General features: G+C 35.6%; 1 protein-coding gene across 1 annotated transcript; it reads right to left on the reverse strand.

Moving 5' to 3' along the window:
• Nucleotides 1-18,176: 18,176 nt before the first annotated feature.
• LOC125854758 (uncharacterized) lies at nucleotides 18,177-21,463 on the reverse strand. The gene is made up of 7 exons (XM_049534333.1): nucleotides 21,157-21,463; nucleotides 20,811-21,049; nucleotides 20,531-20,734; nucleotides 19,718-19,810; nucleotides 19,520-19,636; nucleotides 18,923-19,406; nucleotides 18,177-18,298 (listed from the first exon to the last, which is right to left on the reverse strand). Exons 1-7 carry the CDS (start codon nucleotides 21,461-21,463, stop codon nucleotides 18,177-18,179), a joined length of 1,566 nt encoding a protein of 521 aa, XP_049390290.1.
• Nucleotides 21,464-21,493: the final 30 nt, after the last annotated feature.

Consider the following 21,493-nt stretch of genomic DNA (forward strand, 5'->3'; position numbering starts at 1 on the left):
CTACATGGAGACAGTGGCGTAGCCACATGGTAGTCAGGGTGTCCAATCTTCGTTGGAATAAAATATCGTATATATAAGTAAAATTATACACAAAATGATGAAATAACATATTTTAGACACAATTAACATAACAAATTGTTATAGCTACCGAACACACAGAATTGTTTTGAAAAGTTATATATATAGTATAACACAATTGAAATTTATAATCTATAAATCTCAAAGAAATAATACGTTGCTTCAAGGCTTTCCTTCCCCAAAAAAAGAAAGTCGTTTAGAAGGAACAAGTTAAATGAAATATTTCCTACGGTAAAAAACAAAAATGTCTACCCACTCTTCGTGATATTTAATACAAAATTAAATGATTTTTTCTTTAAAAATATTTTAATGTAATAAAGTAAAAGCCACAATTATTACCCCAAAAAACAATGGACGGAAAATTTAGGTTGTTTTTTCCCATAGAAATGAAGGGGGTTAAAAATAATACAACAAAAACAATGTAACATGTGGGGAATAAAGTGTATATAGATTTTATCATTATCTTAAAAGTAGAGAGATTGCTTTCGATAGATCCTTAGCTCAAAGAAAAACATACCAAAATAGTATAAAGAAAAAGAATATTGGAGAAAGTCCTAGTAAAATATTAAAAAACCAATCAAATCATCATAAATAATAGTGATAATAAGATAAAAGCAGTTATAAAAGTGTAGAAGAAATCATATATAGCTAATAACAAAACATAAAAGGATCAGAAACTACACCATGACTAATAGTACGTATAGAAAACTAAGTGAGACAATGCTCAACTATCTAGCATCACCTAATCTAATTCATGTCCTCCATAACTTTCCATCTTAAGTCAGGTCTTCGGTAGCCTGAACTTGAATTATGTCCTGTGTAATCACCTTTCTCAATACTTGTTTGATTTTTCTCTACCTCTGTTGAAACCATCTATAGTTAATCTTTCACACCGCTACTTTGGACATCTCTGCATCCCCTCTACACATGCTCAAATCATTTTAATTTTGTCTCTCTCATTTTCTATCAAAACAATCTAACCACTGCTTCATAAAACTTTTTATTTAACGGGTTAAAAAAAGGTTGGGAAAAAAGCAAACAAGGAGCACATATAGGCACTAAGATTGGTCGGGTTGGGCCTTAAAATCCGGAGGCACATCTGAAACCTTATCTCCAACAAATTCCCCCAAATCAAAACAAAAATCTACCCATCATTTCTCAAAATATTAATCAAGACTATTTTATCTTCACAACTAGAATAAAACCGCCCATGATGTAAAATCATTTGTGGGTCCTCTTGTCTCCTCACCCCACTTGATTGCCACGTGTAACTATTATATATGATTAATTAAGACATGCTTAAATGAATACTAGGACTCTAGATTAAAGATAGGCATAAATAATGTTTTCTCAGGTTTTGCTTCACTTCTCTACTCAATAATAAATAAATAATCTATTGAATACCTCTAATGCATTGCAATTAAAGAGGATAGTAAAAAATATTTATGATAAAGAATATATTTTATTGTTATAATGGAGGATGAGAAAAATGGTGTAACGGGGGAAAATTTGGGGCAGAAAAACTTTTTTCGTAGTATTTGGATTTTCCCAACCTAGTCCAGATTTGGACGAAATTGGAGTCTTTAAGGTGTAGGGAAATCTGGTAACAATCGGGGAATTAATTATGATTTTGATTACATGAGTAGTTAGATAACTCGTTAAGGAATCTGTACGACTTTACGGAATTGATTCGGGAGAGTAGAACTCCCAGAATCGATTTTAGCATGAAGGGTATTTTCTGAGCATCGTGGGTTAGAGGTGTGTTGTGAAATGGAGATTTTGGAATTCTTAAAATAACTCACTAGTTCGTGCAAGCCGCCTTGGCGGGGGTTTAGGCCACTGTGGCGGGTTCGATGCGACTTAAGGTCGAAAATAAACCCATAAACGACCTCATTCTATACTTTTCAATTTTATAGCTAAAGAACAAACCCAAGGCGACTCCAAACAGTTTTCCACCATTCTTGAAGCTAAAGGTAAGCTTTTCACTCCCCGAATCCGTTTTTCGATCCCTAGAACGTAATAGAATGGACAATTAATGATGGGGGAGGGTTTTGATCTAGATTCTATGGTGGAAACAACCCTATTTTGGATACTTGGGATCATGAGTATGATCTAGGGTTGTTAGAATTGTTAGTAATCCGGAAAATTAGTGATTGTTTATTGATTCCCTTATTATATTGATTGTTTGTAGACCAAGAACAAACGGAACGAATCCGAAAAGGGAAGGATAAAGTCTCTTAGGGTTTCAAGCTTGTTTCGAGGTAGGTGATGGTTGTGATTCTATGATTATGTGATGTATGATTGTTCTTGCTTCATTATGATACATGTATGTATATGAATGTTGCATCACACTTGTTGTAATTAGGTAGATGAATGATGGTTACCATAATATCATGACTTAATTGTATGATCTTGAGGATATACTTGTGATTGTGATTGTGTTGTGTTGAATGGATCGGTTGCCTCATTCCGGTATAAGTAACTTGGATCGGTTGTCAAGTTCCGGCATAATTATGGGATCGGTTGCCATGTTCCGGCATAATCATTGGATCGACATAATTAAGCACTGCGCCCAAGGTGGGTGGGACTGGAGGTAATGATGCTTTCTTCCGTCCTTTGTTGGGTTCTGTTATGAGTGCTAATGAGCATGAAATATTGACTAAGTTTTTTAAGCTAAAGCCTCTAGTGTTTCTTGGTTCTGAGAATGAGGATGCTTATGAGTTTATCTTAGATTGCTCTGAGAGGCTTCATAAGTTAGGAATTGTCCATCAACACGGGGTTGAGTTCGTGTTCTTTCAACTTCAAGGTGAGGCTAAGCAGTAGTGGAGAGCTTATATGGAATGTAGATCTTCTATTTTACCTCCACTTACTTAGACCCAATTTCATGCTCTGTTTCTAGAGAAGTATGTACCTAGGACCTTGAGGGATCGCAAGAAGGATAAGTTCATGGATTTGGAGCAGGGTGGTATGAATGTGGCTGTTTATGAGGTCAAGTTCCATGTTTTGTCTAGATATGCTACTCAATTGGTGACTACTGAGGAGGAGAGGATCCGGTGATTTATTAGGGGACTAAATTATGAGTTGCAAGTATTATCTGTTCATATGACTTCTGCAGGGAGGAGCTTCAATGAGGTAACAGACTATGTTAAGAAAGTGGAGGGGGTGAGGCGAGACGGTCAAGCTAAGGCATAGGCAAAAAGGGCCAAAAACTCGGGTAACTTTCAAGGTTCTTATTTCAAGGGGTTCGGAAGGCCAATGCTTGCAACCAAGCCAATTCAGACTGTTATGCCCGTCTCTATAAGTAGTTACTCAGAAACTCTATCTCATAATTTTCAGGATAGTCAGGGAGTTGCTTCTTCGACGGATGACACACCATCTTTTGATCGTACTTGCCACTACTGTGGTGAATCTGGGCATATGAAGAGAGATTGTTCCCACCCACGTGTGTTAGATTCCGTACAACAGCCGTCCAGAGCAGTGGTACCCGTGGGGAATGGTAATAATGGTAGAGGACGTCCACAAGGTAGGCGAGAAGGTAATCAACAAGGCCGTGAAGGTAGAGGAAATGGTAATGCATGCAGGGGTAACGCGCACCGAGGCAAGGAAGTGGCTCGTCAAGATGATAGAGCTTGGTGTTATGCATTTCCGAGCAAGAATGAGGCAGAGACGTTTGACGCAGTGATCACATTTACTATTCTTGTTTGTGACCGGATGGCTAATGTGTTGTTTAATGTATCCGTGCGATTTGCCTCAAAGTTTGATATGATTTGTGATATGTTTGATGCCTCTATCCATGTTTCTACCCCAGTTGGAGAGTCAATCATAGTTACCCATGTCTATCGTGCTTGTCCTATTTTGTTTATAGGTTTTCAGACTTGGGCTGATTTGGTGATTTTGGATATGACTGACTTTGATATAATCTTAGTCATGACTTGGTTGTCTCTCTATTATGTCGTGCTTAATTGTAATACTAAGTCTGTAGGGAAAAGTTAAAGTGGGAAGGAGTGTACGAGCCTAAGCAAGCTAAGATTATATCCTTCATTCGAGCTAGTAAATTAGTAGAGCAAGGTTGTTTGGCTTATTTGGCTCATATTAGGGATGTTGGGATTGAGGCTCCATCCATTGAGTCTATTCATGTGGTGTCGAAATTTAGAGAAGTGTTTTCTAGTGACTTGCTTGGTATGCCTCTGGATAGAAATATAGATTTTTGCATTGATTTAGAGCCTGGTACTTATCACATTTCTATCCCTCCAGTTTTGATTGTTAAGAAAAAAGATGGTAGTATGAGAATGTGTATAGATTATCGACAATTGAATAGGGTCACTAGTCAAAACAAGTATCCTTTGCCTTGAATAAATTATCTTTTTGACCAATTGTAAGGTGTATCAGTTTTTTCTAAGATTGATCTAAGGTCTGACTACGATCAGTTGAAAATTAGGCTTGAGGATGTGCCCAAGACGGCGTTTAGGACTCACTATGGGCACTATGAGTTTTTGTTTATGTCTTTTGGTTTGACCAATGCACTTGCAGCTTTTATGAGTTAAATGAATGAGGTGTTCAAGCCATTTCTTGATTCTTTTGTCATAGTCTTTATTAATGATGTTTTGGTCTATTCGAAAAGTAAGGAAGAACATGCCAACCATCTTCATATTGTTTTGGGAATTCTTGGGAATCAAAGGTTGTATGCTAAATTTTCTAAGTGTGATTGGTTGAAATCGATTGCATTTTTGGGGCATGTAGTTTTGAAAGAAGGGGTAATGGTAGATCCTCAAAAGATTGAGGCGGTTAAGAATTGGGTTCGGCTTACCTCTGTGACGGAAGCTCGCTAGCTACTATCGTCGATTTGTGAAAGTACTTTGCTTCTATCGCCACACACTTGACTAACTTGACCAAAAAGGAGATACCATTTGAATGGACTGAAAATGTGCGGAGAGCTTCCAAAAGCTCAAGACTCTCTTGACCACCGTGCCTATTCTGGCATTATCGATTGAAAGTAAATATTCTATTATTTATTATGATGCTTCACATTCTGGTTTGGGTGATGTGTTGATGCAGGATAAGATCGTTTTAGCTTATGCATCACATCAATTGAAGGTGCATTAGAGGAATTATCCAACCTATGATTTGGAGTTGACAGCAATAGTGTTTGCTCTTAAGATCTGGCGACATTACCTTTATGGAGTTAAGTGTGAAGTGTTTACTGACCTTCGTAGTTTGCAGTATGTGTTCACTCAAAAGCATTTGAATTTGAGACAGGGAAAGTGGATGGAGTTACTTAAAGATTATGATGTCACTATTCAATACCATACGAGTAAGGCTAATGTAGTGACAGACGCTTTGAGTCGACAAGCGATGAGTATGGGTAGTTTAGCTTGCTTGAGTGTATTCAAGCGACCTTTGGCTAAGGAAATTAAGACCTTAGAGTCTAATTTCATGCAGTTGGACATCTCAGAAAGAGGTAGGGTGTTAGCTAGCATTGAAGTGAGGGCCACATTCATTGATGAGATTAAGTCCAAATAATTTGAAGATGAAAATTTGGAGGAGCTTAGAAAGAAGACTACAATTGGTAAGGCACAAGAGACCATTATTGATGCAGATGGTATGCTCAATTTTAAAGAGAGATTATGTATCCTTAGAGTAGATGACTTGATTGAGAAATTGTTGGCAGAGTCTCATGGTTCGCGATATTCTATCCATCCGAGTGTGACCAAGATGTACCGAGATTTGAAGCGAATTTATTGGTGATCGGGCATGAAGAAAGACATAATGGAGTTTATAGCGAAGTGTCAAAATTGTCAACAAGTGAACTATGAACACCAAAGGCCTGCATGTTTGCTTCAAAGAATGCCAATTCCGAAATGGAAGTGGGAGAGGATAGCCATGGATTTCGTGGTTGGTCTTCCCAAGACTTGGGTAAGTTTGATTCTATTTGGGTAATGGTTGATAGATTAACTAAGTCAGCCCATTTTATTTCGGTAAGAATAAATTATAATGTTGAACAATTAGCTAAGGTGTATGTGAGAGAGATAGTAAAGGTTGCATGGGGTGCTCATCTCTATCATCTCAAATCGTGGTACCCAATTCACATTCAAGTTTTGGAGGAAATTACATGATGAATTGGGCACATAACTCACCTTTAGTACAGCCTTCCATCCACAGACATGCGGGCAGTCAGATAGGATTATTCAAGTGTTAGAAGACATGTTGAGGGAATGTGTTACTGATTTTGGAGGGCATTGGGAGAAGTTCCTACCTTTGTGTGAATTCTCTTATAATAATAGTTATTACTCCAGCATAGATATTACACCATTTGAGGCACTCTATAGGAGGGGATGCAGATCACCCATAGAATGGTTTGAGGCTGGGGATGTGAAACCTTTGGGGTTTGATTTAGTAAAGAATGCTCAAGATAAGGTGATGAGTATTCACGCTAAGCTTTTAGCAGCCCAGAGTAGACAAATGAAGTATGCGGATCATAAGGTAAGAGACATGGCGTTTCAAACCAGTGAGAATGTTGTTCTTAAGGTATCACCCATGAAATGGGTGATGAGATTTGGCAATAAGGGCAAGCCAAGTTAGCGATACATTGGTCCATTTGAGGTTCTTGAATGTGTAAGGTCGGTAGCGTATATATTGGCTTTACCTCCTAATCTATTGGGTGTTTATCCAATATTTCATGTGTCCATGTTGAAGAGGTATGATGGTGATGGTGATTATATCATTAAGTGAGACTCAATTGTGTTAGAAAAAGACCTCCAATATGAGGAGGAACCAATTGCAATTCTTGATTGTGATGTGCACAAGTTGAGGACCAAGGAGATTAAGTCCGTGAATGTTCAATGGAAGCATTGTCCAGTTAAGGAAGTTACTTGGGAAACCAAGGAGGACATGCGAGAAAAGTATCCCCAATTGTTCGTCGATTCAGGTACTACTTCATTCTTTCCTTAGCCTCTTTTTTCCTAAGGTTATCACTCGGGGACGAGTGATGGGTCAATTGGTACCTATTGTAACGATCGAGTTCCGTCATTATACAGAAGCCAATGGGGGAAAATTTAGGGCTGAAAAACCTTTTTCGTAGTATTTGGATTTTTTCCCAACCTAGTTCAGCTTTGGACAAAATCATAGTCTTTAAGGTGTAGGAAAATCTGGTAACAATTGAGGGAGTTAATTATAATTTTGATCACATGAGTAGTTAGATAACTCGTTAAGGAATACGTACGACTTTACGAAATTGAATTCGGGCGAGTAGAACTCCCGAAATCTATCTTACCATGAAGGATATTTTCTGAGCGTCATGAGTTAGAGGTGTGTTGTGAAATGGGTATTTTGGAATTCTTTAAATGGCTCATTAGTTCGTGCAAGCCGCTTTGGCGAGGGTTTTGACCGCTCTGGCGGGGCTGCTGAAGCGGAATGAGGGCTCAGGCGGGTTCAACGCGACTTAAGGTCGTAAATAAATCCTTAAACGACCTCATTCTTCACTTTTCAATTTTTAGAGCTAAAGAACGAACCCCAGGCGACTCCTAACAATTTTCCACCATTCTTGAGGCTGAAGGTAAGATTTTCACTCCCCGAATCCGTGTTTCGATCCGTAGAACATAATAGAATGGACAATTAATGATGGTGGAGAGTTTTGATCTAGATTCTATGGTGGAAACAACCCTATTTTGGATACTTAGGATCATGGGTATGATCTAGGATTGTCAGAATTGTTAGTAATTCGGGTAATTAGTGATTGTTTATTGATTCCCGTATTATATTGATTGTTTGTAGACCAAGAACAAGCGAAACGAATTCGAAAAGGGAAGGATCAAGTTTCTTAGGGTTTCAAGCTTGTTTCGAGGTAGGTGATGGTTGTGATTCTATGATTGTGTGATGTATGTTTGTTCTTGCTTCATTATGATACATGTATGTATATGAATGCTGCATTATTGATCACACTTGTTGTAATGAGGTAGATGAATGATGGTTACCATGTTATCATGACTTAATTGTATAATCTTGAGGATATACTTGTGATTGTGATTGTGATTATGGTGTGTTGAATGGATCGGTTGCCACGTTCCGACATAACTAACTTGGATCGGTTGTCACGTTCTGACATAATTATGGGGTCGGTTGCCACGTTTCGACATAATCATTGGATCGGGTATCACGTTCCGATATGCTAACTGTTTGGGTTTGGGTTCCATGAGAGGACCAATGACTTGTCATAATTGTGTATTTTGAGACATGTGAAGTTGTTTGTTGTTCGTAAATGTTGATGATATTGTATGTGTTCGATATATGCATGTGATTATATTGTGGTTTGACTTATGTATGTTTCACTTAGTGGGATAGCCGTGTGATCCTACTAGTACACTGTGGTTGTGTACTAATACTGCACTTGCTCTTATTTTTGTTGAGTACAGGACATCTTCAAGCGGCTACTGACAGACCTCGCTTAGGAGATCAATGATCGTTCGAATTCAAGGGTGAGCCAATTCTTCCGGGCTGCCATAGGTTCTCTTTCGTCTCTGTCCACCATTTTCGGACCTAGACTACTTTCTAGTTAGTTGATTAGTTCATTAGATTGAGGTTGCATCTCTTCTTGTTTAGGCTTGTTGAACTTTAGATGTTTTGGTACATTGACTTTCAAGTTCTAGGCATTACTTCCGCAATGTTAGTTTATTATTGTTAGACTTTTGTTAGAGTTTATGGGAACTCTATTTATTTTCTTAGTATTTAACTTGCTTCCGTAGCTTAAATGCCTTAATTTTGGTTTAGTTGCTTGGCTTGGGTTGTAGTAGTGGTTCTCCCATCGGAGAATTAGTGTGGGTGTCAATCACGACGGTCTGGGTCGTAACAAATGGTAACAATTGTCAGCAACTTATTGAAAATTAGATAAGATTAACAAAATTAAAGAATCATCGCAAAAAATGTTTAATGTCACAAGTTAATTAAAATATTAAAATTTTAATTTATTTATATTATTCAATAAAATATATCCGTGTGGATTTGACTCTTTTATGCTAACAAGACTAGTTACAAAATATCTATTTTTCTAAATATAGACATACTTCGAGATAAAAAGCTAATAAGTACAGCATATTCATAGAATTAGTTGAAGTGTGTGGAATTTGACTCTAGTTACTACTATCATCGAAAATAAAAATTCATTAGTACGTTTATGATTAACGATGATATTTGCAACAATTGGTAGGCATTATACCAAATATCTCAGATTATATTTGATGCACAAATTTCTACAAGTAAATCAGTACTTTAAAATGATAAAGATATATAAATTACCTAAAATTAATTGATATACAATTTTTTCCAAGTGAAACTACTATTGATTCCAGACTTTAAGAATTTGAGTGAGAAAACATCAGTTGCTCTAGGATATTTTTCTTTTCACACTAAAGTTATATGGTTGTCCATAGATAAAAAGCAAACATATATATATATTTGGATTAAGGGTGTGGAAGCTTTGCTAATGCTAGTTAGCTTACGTTTAATTTTTACTCCAATATTTTAATCACAACTATATCGATTAGACAAGTGGGATTAATGAAAGATTAGTTAATATAATCTCAATCATTCCTAGTCATCGTGTTAGAGAAGCGAGATAAATTAACAGCTTCTCCGTCTCAAATTATTTGTCATATTTCTCTTTCACACGTCTTGTAAAAACAATATTTTAATTAAGATGTATTGTTGGTTTTTTTATTTCTTATTTATATGTAAAGATATAATTTCTCTTCATTGAATATTTACTCTATTTATACGTCATCTTCTCATAATTGAAGTGACTTTGTAATCTTCAGAACAATTATTATTACGTATAAAACGGAAAAATAATTCATTTTCTTTATAGCTTTAAAATGACAAATAATTTGAGAATTGAGACATCTATTTTTATAAATCACAATAATTGATGTAATTAGTACTCCACCTGTCAAACTAGTTGTCCACTATATTATTTTAGGATGTCCAACAATACTTGTCTACTTTATGAAATTAATGGTAATTATTTTAGGAGTACTTAGTTTTTAATTTACGCTTATCATTAATTATAGTTATTTCTTTATTTCCGTATATTCAAAAGGTAATATAATAAAATTATCCTTCTATTTATAATTTTTTAATAAATGTGAAAAATCAATAGCGGGCAAATATTATTGGACTATTGTTGGTTTCTTCTAATTAATGGGTCAATTGAAGTCATTGTCTATATTCCTATCCACGCGAGGAAACTTGTCAACGAAGGCTTGTATAAAATTTGATCATAATCTTGTCATTTAATTATGAACTAATCAAACTTTTTGTAGCATTATGATCTAATCCTCCACTTTTCATCTATTTATTTTTGTATCTTTACAATCATTTTCTTTGAACATTACAATATTTTTCAAGATTAAAGTGTAATAAATAAGTAAATGGTTTTAATCACATCTTAACGTCATTATCACTTCCGGTTAATCGACTGGACGTAATTAAATTGTCGGCGGATTAGCCACCCCACCCCCTACCCCCGGTGGAGTACAACTTTCTATCTCTTTATTTATGCTATCTTTGTACTATAATAAAGTAAATATTAAATAACCAATATGAGTTGTGGTGCAAAAGTGAGACTATTATATACTTAATTAGCAATTTCGGATTCGAGTTCTCGATGTGGAGAAAATTTTGTTGGGAGCGTCACTCTTGAATGGGCCCTGCAATGCGTAATCTGAATTTAGTCGGGGCTCCAATGCGGACTTGAAACACCGGATGAGAAATTTTAAAAAATCAACTGTAAAATAAATAATTGTTTTTTATATATAAAATGATCTTACAAGTACTCATATCTCATCAGTTCCATTACATTTTTGTTGTTGATAATCAAAAATGAATTCTCAAGATTATGACTAAGAAATAATTAGTTAAAAGAATACTTCTATTATAAATGAAAAAAATTCTTATAATTGGTGAGTTGATAATATCTTTTAACAGAAATCATGTGCAGTTGAAAATTTATTGAATGTTTAGGTTTTATAAAATACATATATTTTAATTGGTTATGAGAGCAAGAAATGATGCCGACAAATTAAAATATCCATCCACTAATTATATCTTCCAATTTTATCAATTTGAAATGTCTAATATGTATAGTATCTTTTATTTTTTATTTTTTGAATTAAAAAAGATCTTGATGGAACAATTTTTTTGTAGTCCATTCTGAATACATGAGCACTTGAAATTTGTGGTCGATTTTCCAATAATAAAAGAGAGAAAGTGAGACACAATAGTGATTTATTTCTTCCATCTCAAATTATATTTGCATATTACTTTACCTTACACTATTTAAAATAATATTTTTTAAAATTAAATTATTTTTATTATTATTTATATATCTTTGAATATTATCTTTTCTTATTGAATATTTATTTAATTTATGTATCATCTTCAGATGTATTTATATTTTTGAAGAACAATTACGGCTAATGATAAAATAAGTATTTTTATTTTATCTTCTTCTAAAATTATAATTACTCCTTTCATTTCATATTATAGTTGTGTTGCTCTTTTACAAGTCCCTTTAAAAAGTATTAATGGAAGAGTTTTTTTTTGTTGACTATTTATACCCTCATTCATGTTTTAAGATGCAGTCTCTTTTCATTAGATATTACGTTATTGAGGTATTTGTAATCTTCAAAAATAATTATTACTAAGGATAAAATGAGGAATTATTTTTATATTTTTGTCACGATCCAAACCGTCGTGATTGGCACTCACACTAATCCTCCGGTGGGAGAACCATTACTACAACCCAGACTAAACAACTTAATGAAAACTAAAGCATTTAAAGATACGGAAGCAGGTTTAAATGACTAAAAGAAATACGGAGTTCCCATAAACTCCCCAAGTTTTAAACAAATAACTTAACCAAACTAATGCGGAAGAACAACCCCTAGAACCTGAAAGTCATTGTACCAAAACTCTACGAAAGACAAGTCTAAGAACAAGGGGCACAACCCCGAAACTAAACAAACACTTTAAACAAATAGTCTGAGTCTGAAAATAATGGACTTAACAAGAGAGATCCATGGCAGCCTGAAAGAACTAGCTAACCCTTGAATCCAGTCACGCTCCATTGTTACTTAACTGAGGTCTATCAATAGCCGCATGGAGATGTCATGTACTCAACAAAGAACAAGTAAGTGCAGTATCAGTACACAACCACAGTGTACTGGTAGGATCACGCGGCTATCCCAATAAGTGAAACACATGCAAGTAACCACAACATTATAAAACATGCATATACCAAACATATACAATATTAGTCATTTTTTCAGGATCAATGTAGCATCACACGTTCTCAACAATACACATTGCTTATCAAATTAGAGCAACATACAATTTTTCAATATCAATCATCATTAGATATGAACGTAATCTCACAAGTAGATACACTACACAATTCAATAGTCCTCTAACGAAATCCTATTCAATGGTCCTCTCATGGAACCCACACCCAAACTGTTAGCAAACCGCAACGTGGTACCCGATCCAATGTTTATGTCGAAACGTGACAACCGATCTCATGTTTATGTTGGAACGTGACAACCAATTCTATGTTTATGTCGGAATGTGGCAACCGATCCATTCAACAAATCACAATCACAATCACAATGTATATTCTCACAATCATAGAACAAGAGGTGATTCATGGCATACAATTATTCAATTATCCTCATTTACGATTAAGGTGATCAATAATGCAACATTCGCATACATACATGCATTATAATGAGCAATTACAAACATATATCACACCAACATGAAATCACAACCATCACTTACCTCGAATCCAAGCTTGAATCCCCTAAGGCACTTGAATTTTCCCTTTTCGGATTTTTTTCGCTTGTTCTAGGTCTACAAACAATTAATATGCACAATGATCAACGATCAAAGCTCTAATTATTCGGATTATAACAAACTCAATAACCCTAGACCAACCCAAGATCCTAATACCCAGATTAGAGCTTTTTCCACCATAATTTCCAGATCAAAACCCTCTCCCATAGATAATCACCCACGAATTTACATTTTACGAATCGAAAAACAGATTCGGGTAGTTAAAACTTTACCTTTAGTCTCAAAAATGGTGGAAAGCTGTCAAGAAAGAACTTCGGGTCGTCTCTTAGCTCTCAAGGTCGAAATTTGCAGAATAAAACGATTTTGCTTTATTTCCAACTTAAATCGCGATTGTCTCGCTATGGCGGCCCCGCCCTGGCGGGAATAATCCCATCACAACGGCTTGCACGAAAACAAAATGTCGAATTAAGAGCTCCAAACCCCCATTTCACAACACACCTTCATCACACGACACTCAAAAAAACACCCGTTCACGCTAAGATCAATTTTGGGAGTTCTACTCGCCCGAATTCAATTCTGTAAAATCGTACGGGTTCCTTAACGTCTTAGGTATAAACTCATATAATCAATTTCATTATTACGCTTCTCATTCATTACCAGATTTTTCTATACTCGCTTGACACCGATTTCGTCCAAATCTAGACTAAGCTAGGCAATTTCAAGCTATTACGTACTCAAAAGTTTTTCTGGTTCATTTCTTTCCCCATTTGGCTTTTTCCTAACGACGAAATAAAGTTGTTACAATAGATACCAATTTACCCATCACTCGTCCCCGAGCGATCAACTAAGGAAGACTGGCTGAAGTAAGGGTAGAGTAGCATCTAAATCGTCGAATTACTGGGGATACTTGTCTTGCATGTCCTTAGCTTATGGACATCGTGATCAAGAATTTCAACCGGTTCTTCCTCACACCAAAGGTCTTGTTTAACAACACAGAGTCTCACTTTATGATATAATCCTCATCCCGAGCCAACCAATTGAATACCTATACATCCTCTCATACAATGCCTAAATTAAGTCATCACAATACTCGAGTGATATTTATTGTTATGTGTACACTTAGCTAACCACAAAGTTATTCCCGATAACTACCAAGTTGATCGTACACAGGTCTACAACATGTTATCAAGGACTTTGACACAAATATCAGCACGAATCATTTATCACATAACCATGATAAAATCCTAAATCAAAACTCGCCACAATTAGAGGTGAACCTGAACCAACCAACACACAATCATAATACCTAACCAATCATAGTTCTTATCAACATCTCCATCTCACAACTCAATTTCCCATGAGCTTATGTTATAAACATTTGATCTTTAAATATCAAATACTCATCGATAGATATGTCCAAGCATACAAGCCTTCTAACAACACTATTGAATGTTGGATTTAGCAATTGTAGATTACCTCTTAAGAACAGTAGAATTGGACCCAATGATCCCCACATTCAACCACACACAATCAATACATGACCTCGACGACTATATGAATGTTAAGATTGCTGGACAACTATAAATTACGCAGGGTAACTCTTCTATGGATTCTCATAAGCAAGTTGATATACATAAAATCACTGAGATACTTTACAACTCCAAGACAACATCACATAAGTCATCTGAAATAACCACGTCTTTCCAAATCATCTCACTCAACCAAGAGAACATCGTAGGATTTGTACACCTGATCCACCACTAGGGATTCACCCACAAAGTGAAAACACATGTGTGCTTAGCAAATGAATCATACTCACAACCATCATGAACACTTTGACTATTACCTTTCTTAAAACTAACACTTTTAAATGAAACCCTTTCTTAGATATTTTAACAATCAAAAGTAATAAACTTTACGACTCAAACCAAGTGTAAATCATTCAAAGGTTCACTAGCTGATACATTTGATCATTTCTCACCTTACAAATTCGTACCTCGACAAATATATCACCCCAAATGTAGACTTACAATGAAAACTCTGAATTGTAACTCAACTGTATAACAAAATCCCTTATCTATCAACGTTAGCTTATACCTTGAAGATTTTTATGAAATCATGGATCTCCGCTTATCATCGATCGCATCTCCATCGATCTTACAATATCTTTTGCTAACAATTCAATCGTACTCATTACTAAACTCAAAAACAAAAACAACACACTTATCATCACGCTCAAGCTAATGTCTGCACAATCCTTTCTCAAGTCCTTTTTCAATAGTTCTTAACCCATCTAATGGACCCATGACAGTACCATAGCCACAACAAAACAATGAAATAAGGCGTCTCTAAACCCAATTATCTACCCCTCTGAAAATACCTTTTTAGCCTTAAGAATCCAATAAAATATTCTTGTTCCCGCCTCTCTCTAAAGGTTGTACTATATTCTACTATATTTTCCTTCATTATAACTCTAGCTCTTTAACATTCTATTCGAGTGGTGTCCTACCATCTCTTATAATTTTCCATACAACCACGTTACTCACCAAGTATTAGAAAACCACAACCTTGGATACTTGCAAGTCGTAATTACTATACAAAAATTCACTTAACCAATATTTTAATTATGTAGTTGCATCCCGTCACAATCCATGACGAACTCTTACTTTCATTACGCTCCATCAGCCTTGATTATCAATACAAAGTCAACCTTTTTCATCAACACGATGCCTCAAACTTAGGTAAACTCATCAAATTCAAAGGACTAACCCAGTTTTATATGCACCTTCTTGCTAAATACTTCAATTTCCTTCACCTAAGTACACTCAATGGGACTTTCTTTATCCATAAGCTTATCATCCCGGTATGAATCCACCCATTTATGGCTTAAGGTAAAATCATCAGTCCTCATACTACCCTCCTTCTTCTTAACAAACAAGACAATAGCACCCCACGGGAAAGCACTAGGACGGATGAAACTTTTATTAAGAAGCCCTTGGATTTAAGCGTTAAGCTCTCTCAATTCTAACACCACAGGAATAGACTCAATATAGGGGAATTCGACCTCAACATCCCAAATATAAGCCAATTACGCCAAATAATCCTGCCCCATCAGTTTCCTACCCCGTACGAAAGATATGACCTAAGCTGACTTAGGCTTGTACACCCCTTCCCACTTTAATATTTTCCTATTGGAGATCTCTAGAGTTATCGACTTAGTATTATGATTAAGTTCGATATAATAGGGGGACAACCAAGTCATGCCTAGCTAAGATTATATCAAGTCAGTCATATCCAGCATAACCAAAACAACCAAAATTTGAAAATCCATAAACACAATAGGACAACACGATATACATGGGTGACTGACTCTTCAACTGGAGTAGAAACATGGATGGAGGCATCAAGTATATCACAAACCACATTAAATCTCAAGGCAATTGAACTGACATATATGAATAAGTAGAACCCGGATCAAACAAAACAATAATCATCTGGGCACAGACAAAAGCAGCATTAGTGACCACTACATCACACACCTCAAACTCGGTTTTGCCCAGAAAAGCATATAATTGAGCCTTGTAATCTTGATGGGCAACCTCCTCGCCTGGCTACACTACACATCTGTCTGCATTACCATTTCCCCAGCCTCTACGGTCTCGCTGATTTCTTCCTCATATGCCTAGGTTCTCCACAATTTTAACACATTTTATAATTTATATTCGATTGTTGAACACTGAATTAGATCGTGAGGGTTAATTTGGGGTTCATAATTGTGACTATGGGAAACCATGAGAGATAGGGCTGAGATTCTGTCTTGCCTTATCCCGCTCTGGCAGGAGAAATCCCGTACTGGCAGTCTCGCGCTGGCGAGTTTATCTTGCCCCAGCAGCTCCGACAAAAACAGAACCCCTACGAACAATTTCTGGGGTTCCTCTTTTTTCTATATTTTCCCTACATTTCTCAGCTATAACTAGGCATTTAAGAAAATCCTTTTAGCTAGGGCAATCATTGTCTACCCCCATTCAACCCAACGAAGTATGCACTTTAGAATTCTTTTACATAGTTTCAACACTACCACATACATATCCCCAGGATACACCCAGACTCTCACACGGTTTTCAGTTGGTCGCAACGCACGTCCAAATTTCTCGCTTACGAACCACATCATAATTTATCTAGACATTGTACCTAATCTCGTGATAACTTTCTTTCACTACTAGAAAATAGGTCTGTTGCAACAGAATAAAATTCATTGCCATAGACTCAAAGACTGTTGCAATTGCATTATGGCAACGGAAGATGGTGTGTTGCACATAAGCCTGTTGCGATATGTCTATAGTAACGGTTTTATGGCAACAGTTTTAAACCGTTGCAATACACTATGTATAGCAACAGTTATTCTTTAGTCTAGGTCGACACTATTCTATGGTTGCTGCAACGGCTTCGAACCGTTGCAAACGATATATCGCAACAACTTTACTGTACAGCTCGATCTAAGCTATTACAACGGTTCTGCTAAACTATTGCAACAGTGTTATTAAGCTATTGCAATAGGCTTTTTTAATGGTTATTGCAGGCTATTGTAGGCACTGTGTATATTCTTTATTTTTGAAATAAACTATAATACAATGATAGAAAATATTAAATCAATATGTACTTCAACTAGTAGCATCCATATATCAAAGATAAAAACACATGATCTTGATTTACAATTCAAGAGTTAACATACATGATGAGGTTCACAAAAATTAAGCCCAAACATAAAAATAGTCCTATAATGTTCAAGAGTTGGCATTCATTTAAGTTCACAAAAATTACGCCAAAAAGCAAAAATAGTGCTAGAATGTTTGTAGATATATAGATAAACGAATTCTCTTTAAGTAACGTCTTCATCACTGCTTTCATCCCCGCTTTGCTCATTTTGTTCACCTACAATTTCAAAGGGGTAAACAATTAGGAAATAGGAAGTTAAAAAATGAAAAGGGAAAAGAAGACGCACAACTCCTAATTTTTACTCTTTCTGGACATAACCTATACTACCACATCACTTTTTTAAAAAAAGAAAAATGCAAAGTTACTGATATTGTAGTTTAGAAGGGAGCAGAGAATTACAATAATGTGGACTTACCAAAGGAGGACAAACGTATTGTTCAAGAACAACGAGTAGATTAAAGATAAAAGGGGCCATGATGAAAATAACTCACAGGAAACCAAGACTCTAAGTGATAGTACTAACATAGAGAAGCTCTAACTGTTCATGAGGAGGAGCCAAACCTATCAGGAAACAACTTGAAAAATATAGCTATAACAGTGTACACGGATGAGGACAGTTTAGCAGCCAGTAAACACTTAGAAGAATTAGCACCATGTGAAGAAGCTGAGAGGGAACAACCAAGTGAGAACAAATCAGTTAGCTGACTACATTACAAGCATTGCACTTGAACAAGACAACTCAATCCATTACCACAGTTTTCAAGCTCTACCCACCAAAGGATGGAAGACATTAAATTCCGATAAATCAGAAATTACAATCCTCAGAATCAGAACTAGAAAGATTACAGTCATAAACATGATATTTGTTGATCAAAATAGAACAGTTAAACACAAGAGACAACAACAAATAGGGGCTACATGAAGAGGCAATACAATAAGAACAAAGTCGGTCACTATACATCAGAAACAAACGATGAACCAAAAGGGAAAAACCAACAAATAGGGTCAGTATATTTTTACTAGAAACCAACAACACCTAAAATCAACCCAGATCTGGAGCACACCTTTTAAAACCTTCTTAATCAATTGATGTTTTAAGTTTAGTTCAATACTCCTAAACTATGCAAACAACAGTAACACTAATCTCGATAATATCAACTTCGATAAAAATAAAAAGATGATCGCAGTTGCACCAACAATAATACAAGAAGATTGCAAGTGTAGTAGCACAAGAAAAAGAAGTAGAAGCAGATTAACATAATAGGCCATAAATGAAGATGAACCAAACAGAAAACTGCAAAAGCAGTAGTAGAAGAAAATGAAGAAGAAGGAGGATGATTCTGACCTTGATTGTTGCTACTGGTAGTTGAACGATGGATTGGCCGAATATTTGTTTCTCGTGTTGACGAAACATCAAGTAATGTTGCCAAAACATTAACATCAATTGGTAGGCCTGAACGTTGAAGTTTTGTTATGACATCTTCTACAATTTCTTGTCTCATCGTGGTCTTTTGTTGGTCAAATTGTTCCTTCTGTTCCTCAATTTTTTCCTCCATTCTCAGCATTCTGTCTTCCATCTTTTTCACAAGGTCATTTGTTGCATTTGATGAGGCTTCAAAATTTCCCACTTTCCCTTTCAAAGTAGTTTTTGTAACCCCTCTTCCATATAATCTCAAACGTCCTGGATGTTCTGATCCCATGACAGAAGCAAATGCATCAATTGTCTCATTACCATCTTCATTTTGTTGCATTTCAATATTCTCCATCTCAGCCTATAATGCAGTTTTATTATTAAAAAACAAGAGAATTCAAGTACACATATAAAGAGTAAATATGAAAAAACAAATTCAAATCAAACAAAATAAAAATTAGATAGAAATCTCACAATTTTACTAGCTGTATCTTCATCTGTATCCTTGTATGATCGATTGGGCTTTCTTTTTCTTGTAACCACAAAAAATTCCTTAGGTGATGGAGTGTCATTAGTTTCCCTCTCTTTTTCCTGTACACATTAAAAGTGGATATCAAACATCTTCTTTAAAATGCGACATGTTTTTATTCAATGCTACGCAGGAGGTCATACCAAATCATTGCGAAGTAAAGCAAAGCTTTTCTTGCCAACAGTATGTGGATTCTTCAACTTTTTCCGATTCTCACTGTTGGCTTTTGACATTTTCTACAAATAGAAGAGAAGTTCCACAATGATCAAGTGATTTTTATAGAAGAGGAAAGCTTTTTTCCAGTGACTAGTGATCCGTAAAAAAGATGAGAGCTCAGTGGTCTCCCAGAAAGAAGAGACACTGCCAGTGATCATGCCAGTGATCAGTTACAGAAGAAAAGAGCTCTTTATATAGCTTAAAATATTTTGGAAATGAAGAGCAAAAATAACCACCAAATCAGCTAATCACAATATTCTCTTACTAAAAGAGAAGTAACTCAATCCATAAGGAATAAAATTCGACCAAGAAACATGTATTACAGGTTGTTCTCAGATCCAACAAGGACAGAAGGGAAAATGATAATATAAATCCCAACTTACCATAATTGAACCACTACCAAAGCTGTCATATAATTAAACCAAGTAGCAAGGATGGAAAGAAAACAATCGTTTAAGAAAAATACTATATACTCAAAAGTATCAATTTAACAGTGGGATAAAGGTTCAATTACCATATTTAAGCAAGTACTATGACTGCCACAGTTAATTAAGGGAGTGATAAACTAGAATCAATCACAATATAGAAGTAAAATCAGTAACTTTCTTTAATTAATCTAAAATAAAATTGTAAAGAAGTTGGACCCACGAAACACTAAAATGAAGGAGATTTTTTTATCTTTTCCTAAGATCGATGAGTCAAATAACTCTTATTTCGTATTAACAACTAGTAAGACTTACCTGAAATTTTTCTGAGTTCCAATATTTAAGAAGTTCCTTAAATTGAGATGTTGGAACATCATCAGGCTTTTTTTCCATCCGAATTTGATCATTAGCGTAGGCATCAAAGTGGTGTGTTTTCAAATCAAACTTACGCCTTCTCCAAGCTTCTTGAATTGTTTTTAAAGTCCATGTATTTCCGATTTCTGGAATATCATATTTCTCCTGAAAATTTGGACATTGAGTTAGTGCAATAAATGTTAAATATATTTAACTTAACAGAGAATTGAAAACTTCAAACCTTGGTATAATCCCACAAATCCTGTTTTGTGTCAAGCAACTTCCAATTTTCTATATCAAGAGGACAAAGGGTCGCATTCCTAGCAAGTGTACCGAGGAAGCTGCTCAACTCTATCACGACATCATTACTAGGACCAACTGGCTGACCAGCTTTATTTAGTACAATCAGTTTACGATCATGCCTTCCATGTACAGCTAACATCTTTGTTTGACCTCTTTGTCTTTTTTTAGTGGAAGAGTCTACAATAATACACAAATAAAGATAACCCTTCCAAAGTAGTATTGTAATTTGATTTTATAATTAAAAAAGAAAAGTAATATTATAAATAAAATATGGATGTTCTTGCCTTGTTCTTCACATTGTTCATTTACTTTATGAGCAGTAGAATTCAATTGAAGTTGTTCTTCTACGGGTTGCACTACATTGTTAGTTGGGTCAGCTTGTATACGAACTCCTACCTCTGGATTGTGTGATTCTAACACATCTTGTTCTTCTATTACATCTGTTAGACGCTGTCGCTTTTCGTTCAGTAGATCCTTTCTTCTTTTAGCTAGCAACAACTTCTTTTGATTCGCCAAAGATGTGAGTGTTCCAGCTGGAACAGTTGCTCTTGTTTCTTTATTCCTTATTCTTGAAGACTCTCGCTGTTTCATGACTACCAAGTATTGCCTGCTGTAAAAATA

Source organism: Solanum stenotomum, chromosome 2 (assembly GCF_019186545.1).
Source record: "Solanum stenotomum isolate F172 chromosome 2, ASM1918654v1, whole genome shotgun sequence".
In the NCBI taxonomy this organism is placed as follows: Eukaryota; Viridiplantae; Streptophyta; class Magnoliopsida; order Solanales; family Solanaceae; genus Solanum; species Solanum stenotomum.

Excerpts from the sequence above, each read along its gene's own strand:
- LOC125854758 (XM_049534333.1), bottom strand. The coding sequence starts at position 21,463 with ATGAAACAGCGAGAGTCTTCAAGAATAAGGAATAAAGAAACAAGAGCA. Across the intron at positions 21,050-21,156 it reads TGAACAATGTGAAGAACAAG|ACTCTTCCACTAAAAAAAGA; the intron begins GCAAGAACATCC and ends GTATTATTGTAG. Across the intron at positions 19,637-19,717 it reads CTTTACTTCGCAATGATTTG|GAAAAAGAGAGGGAAACTAA; the intron begins GTATGACCTCCT and ends TAATGTGTACAG.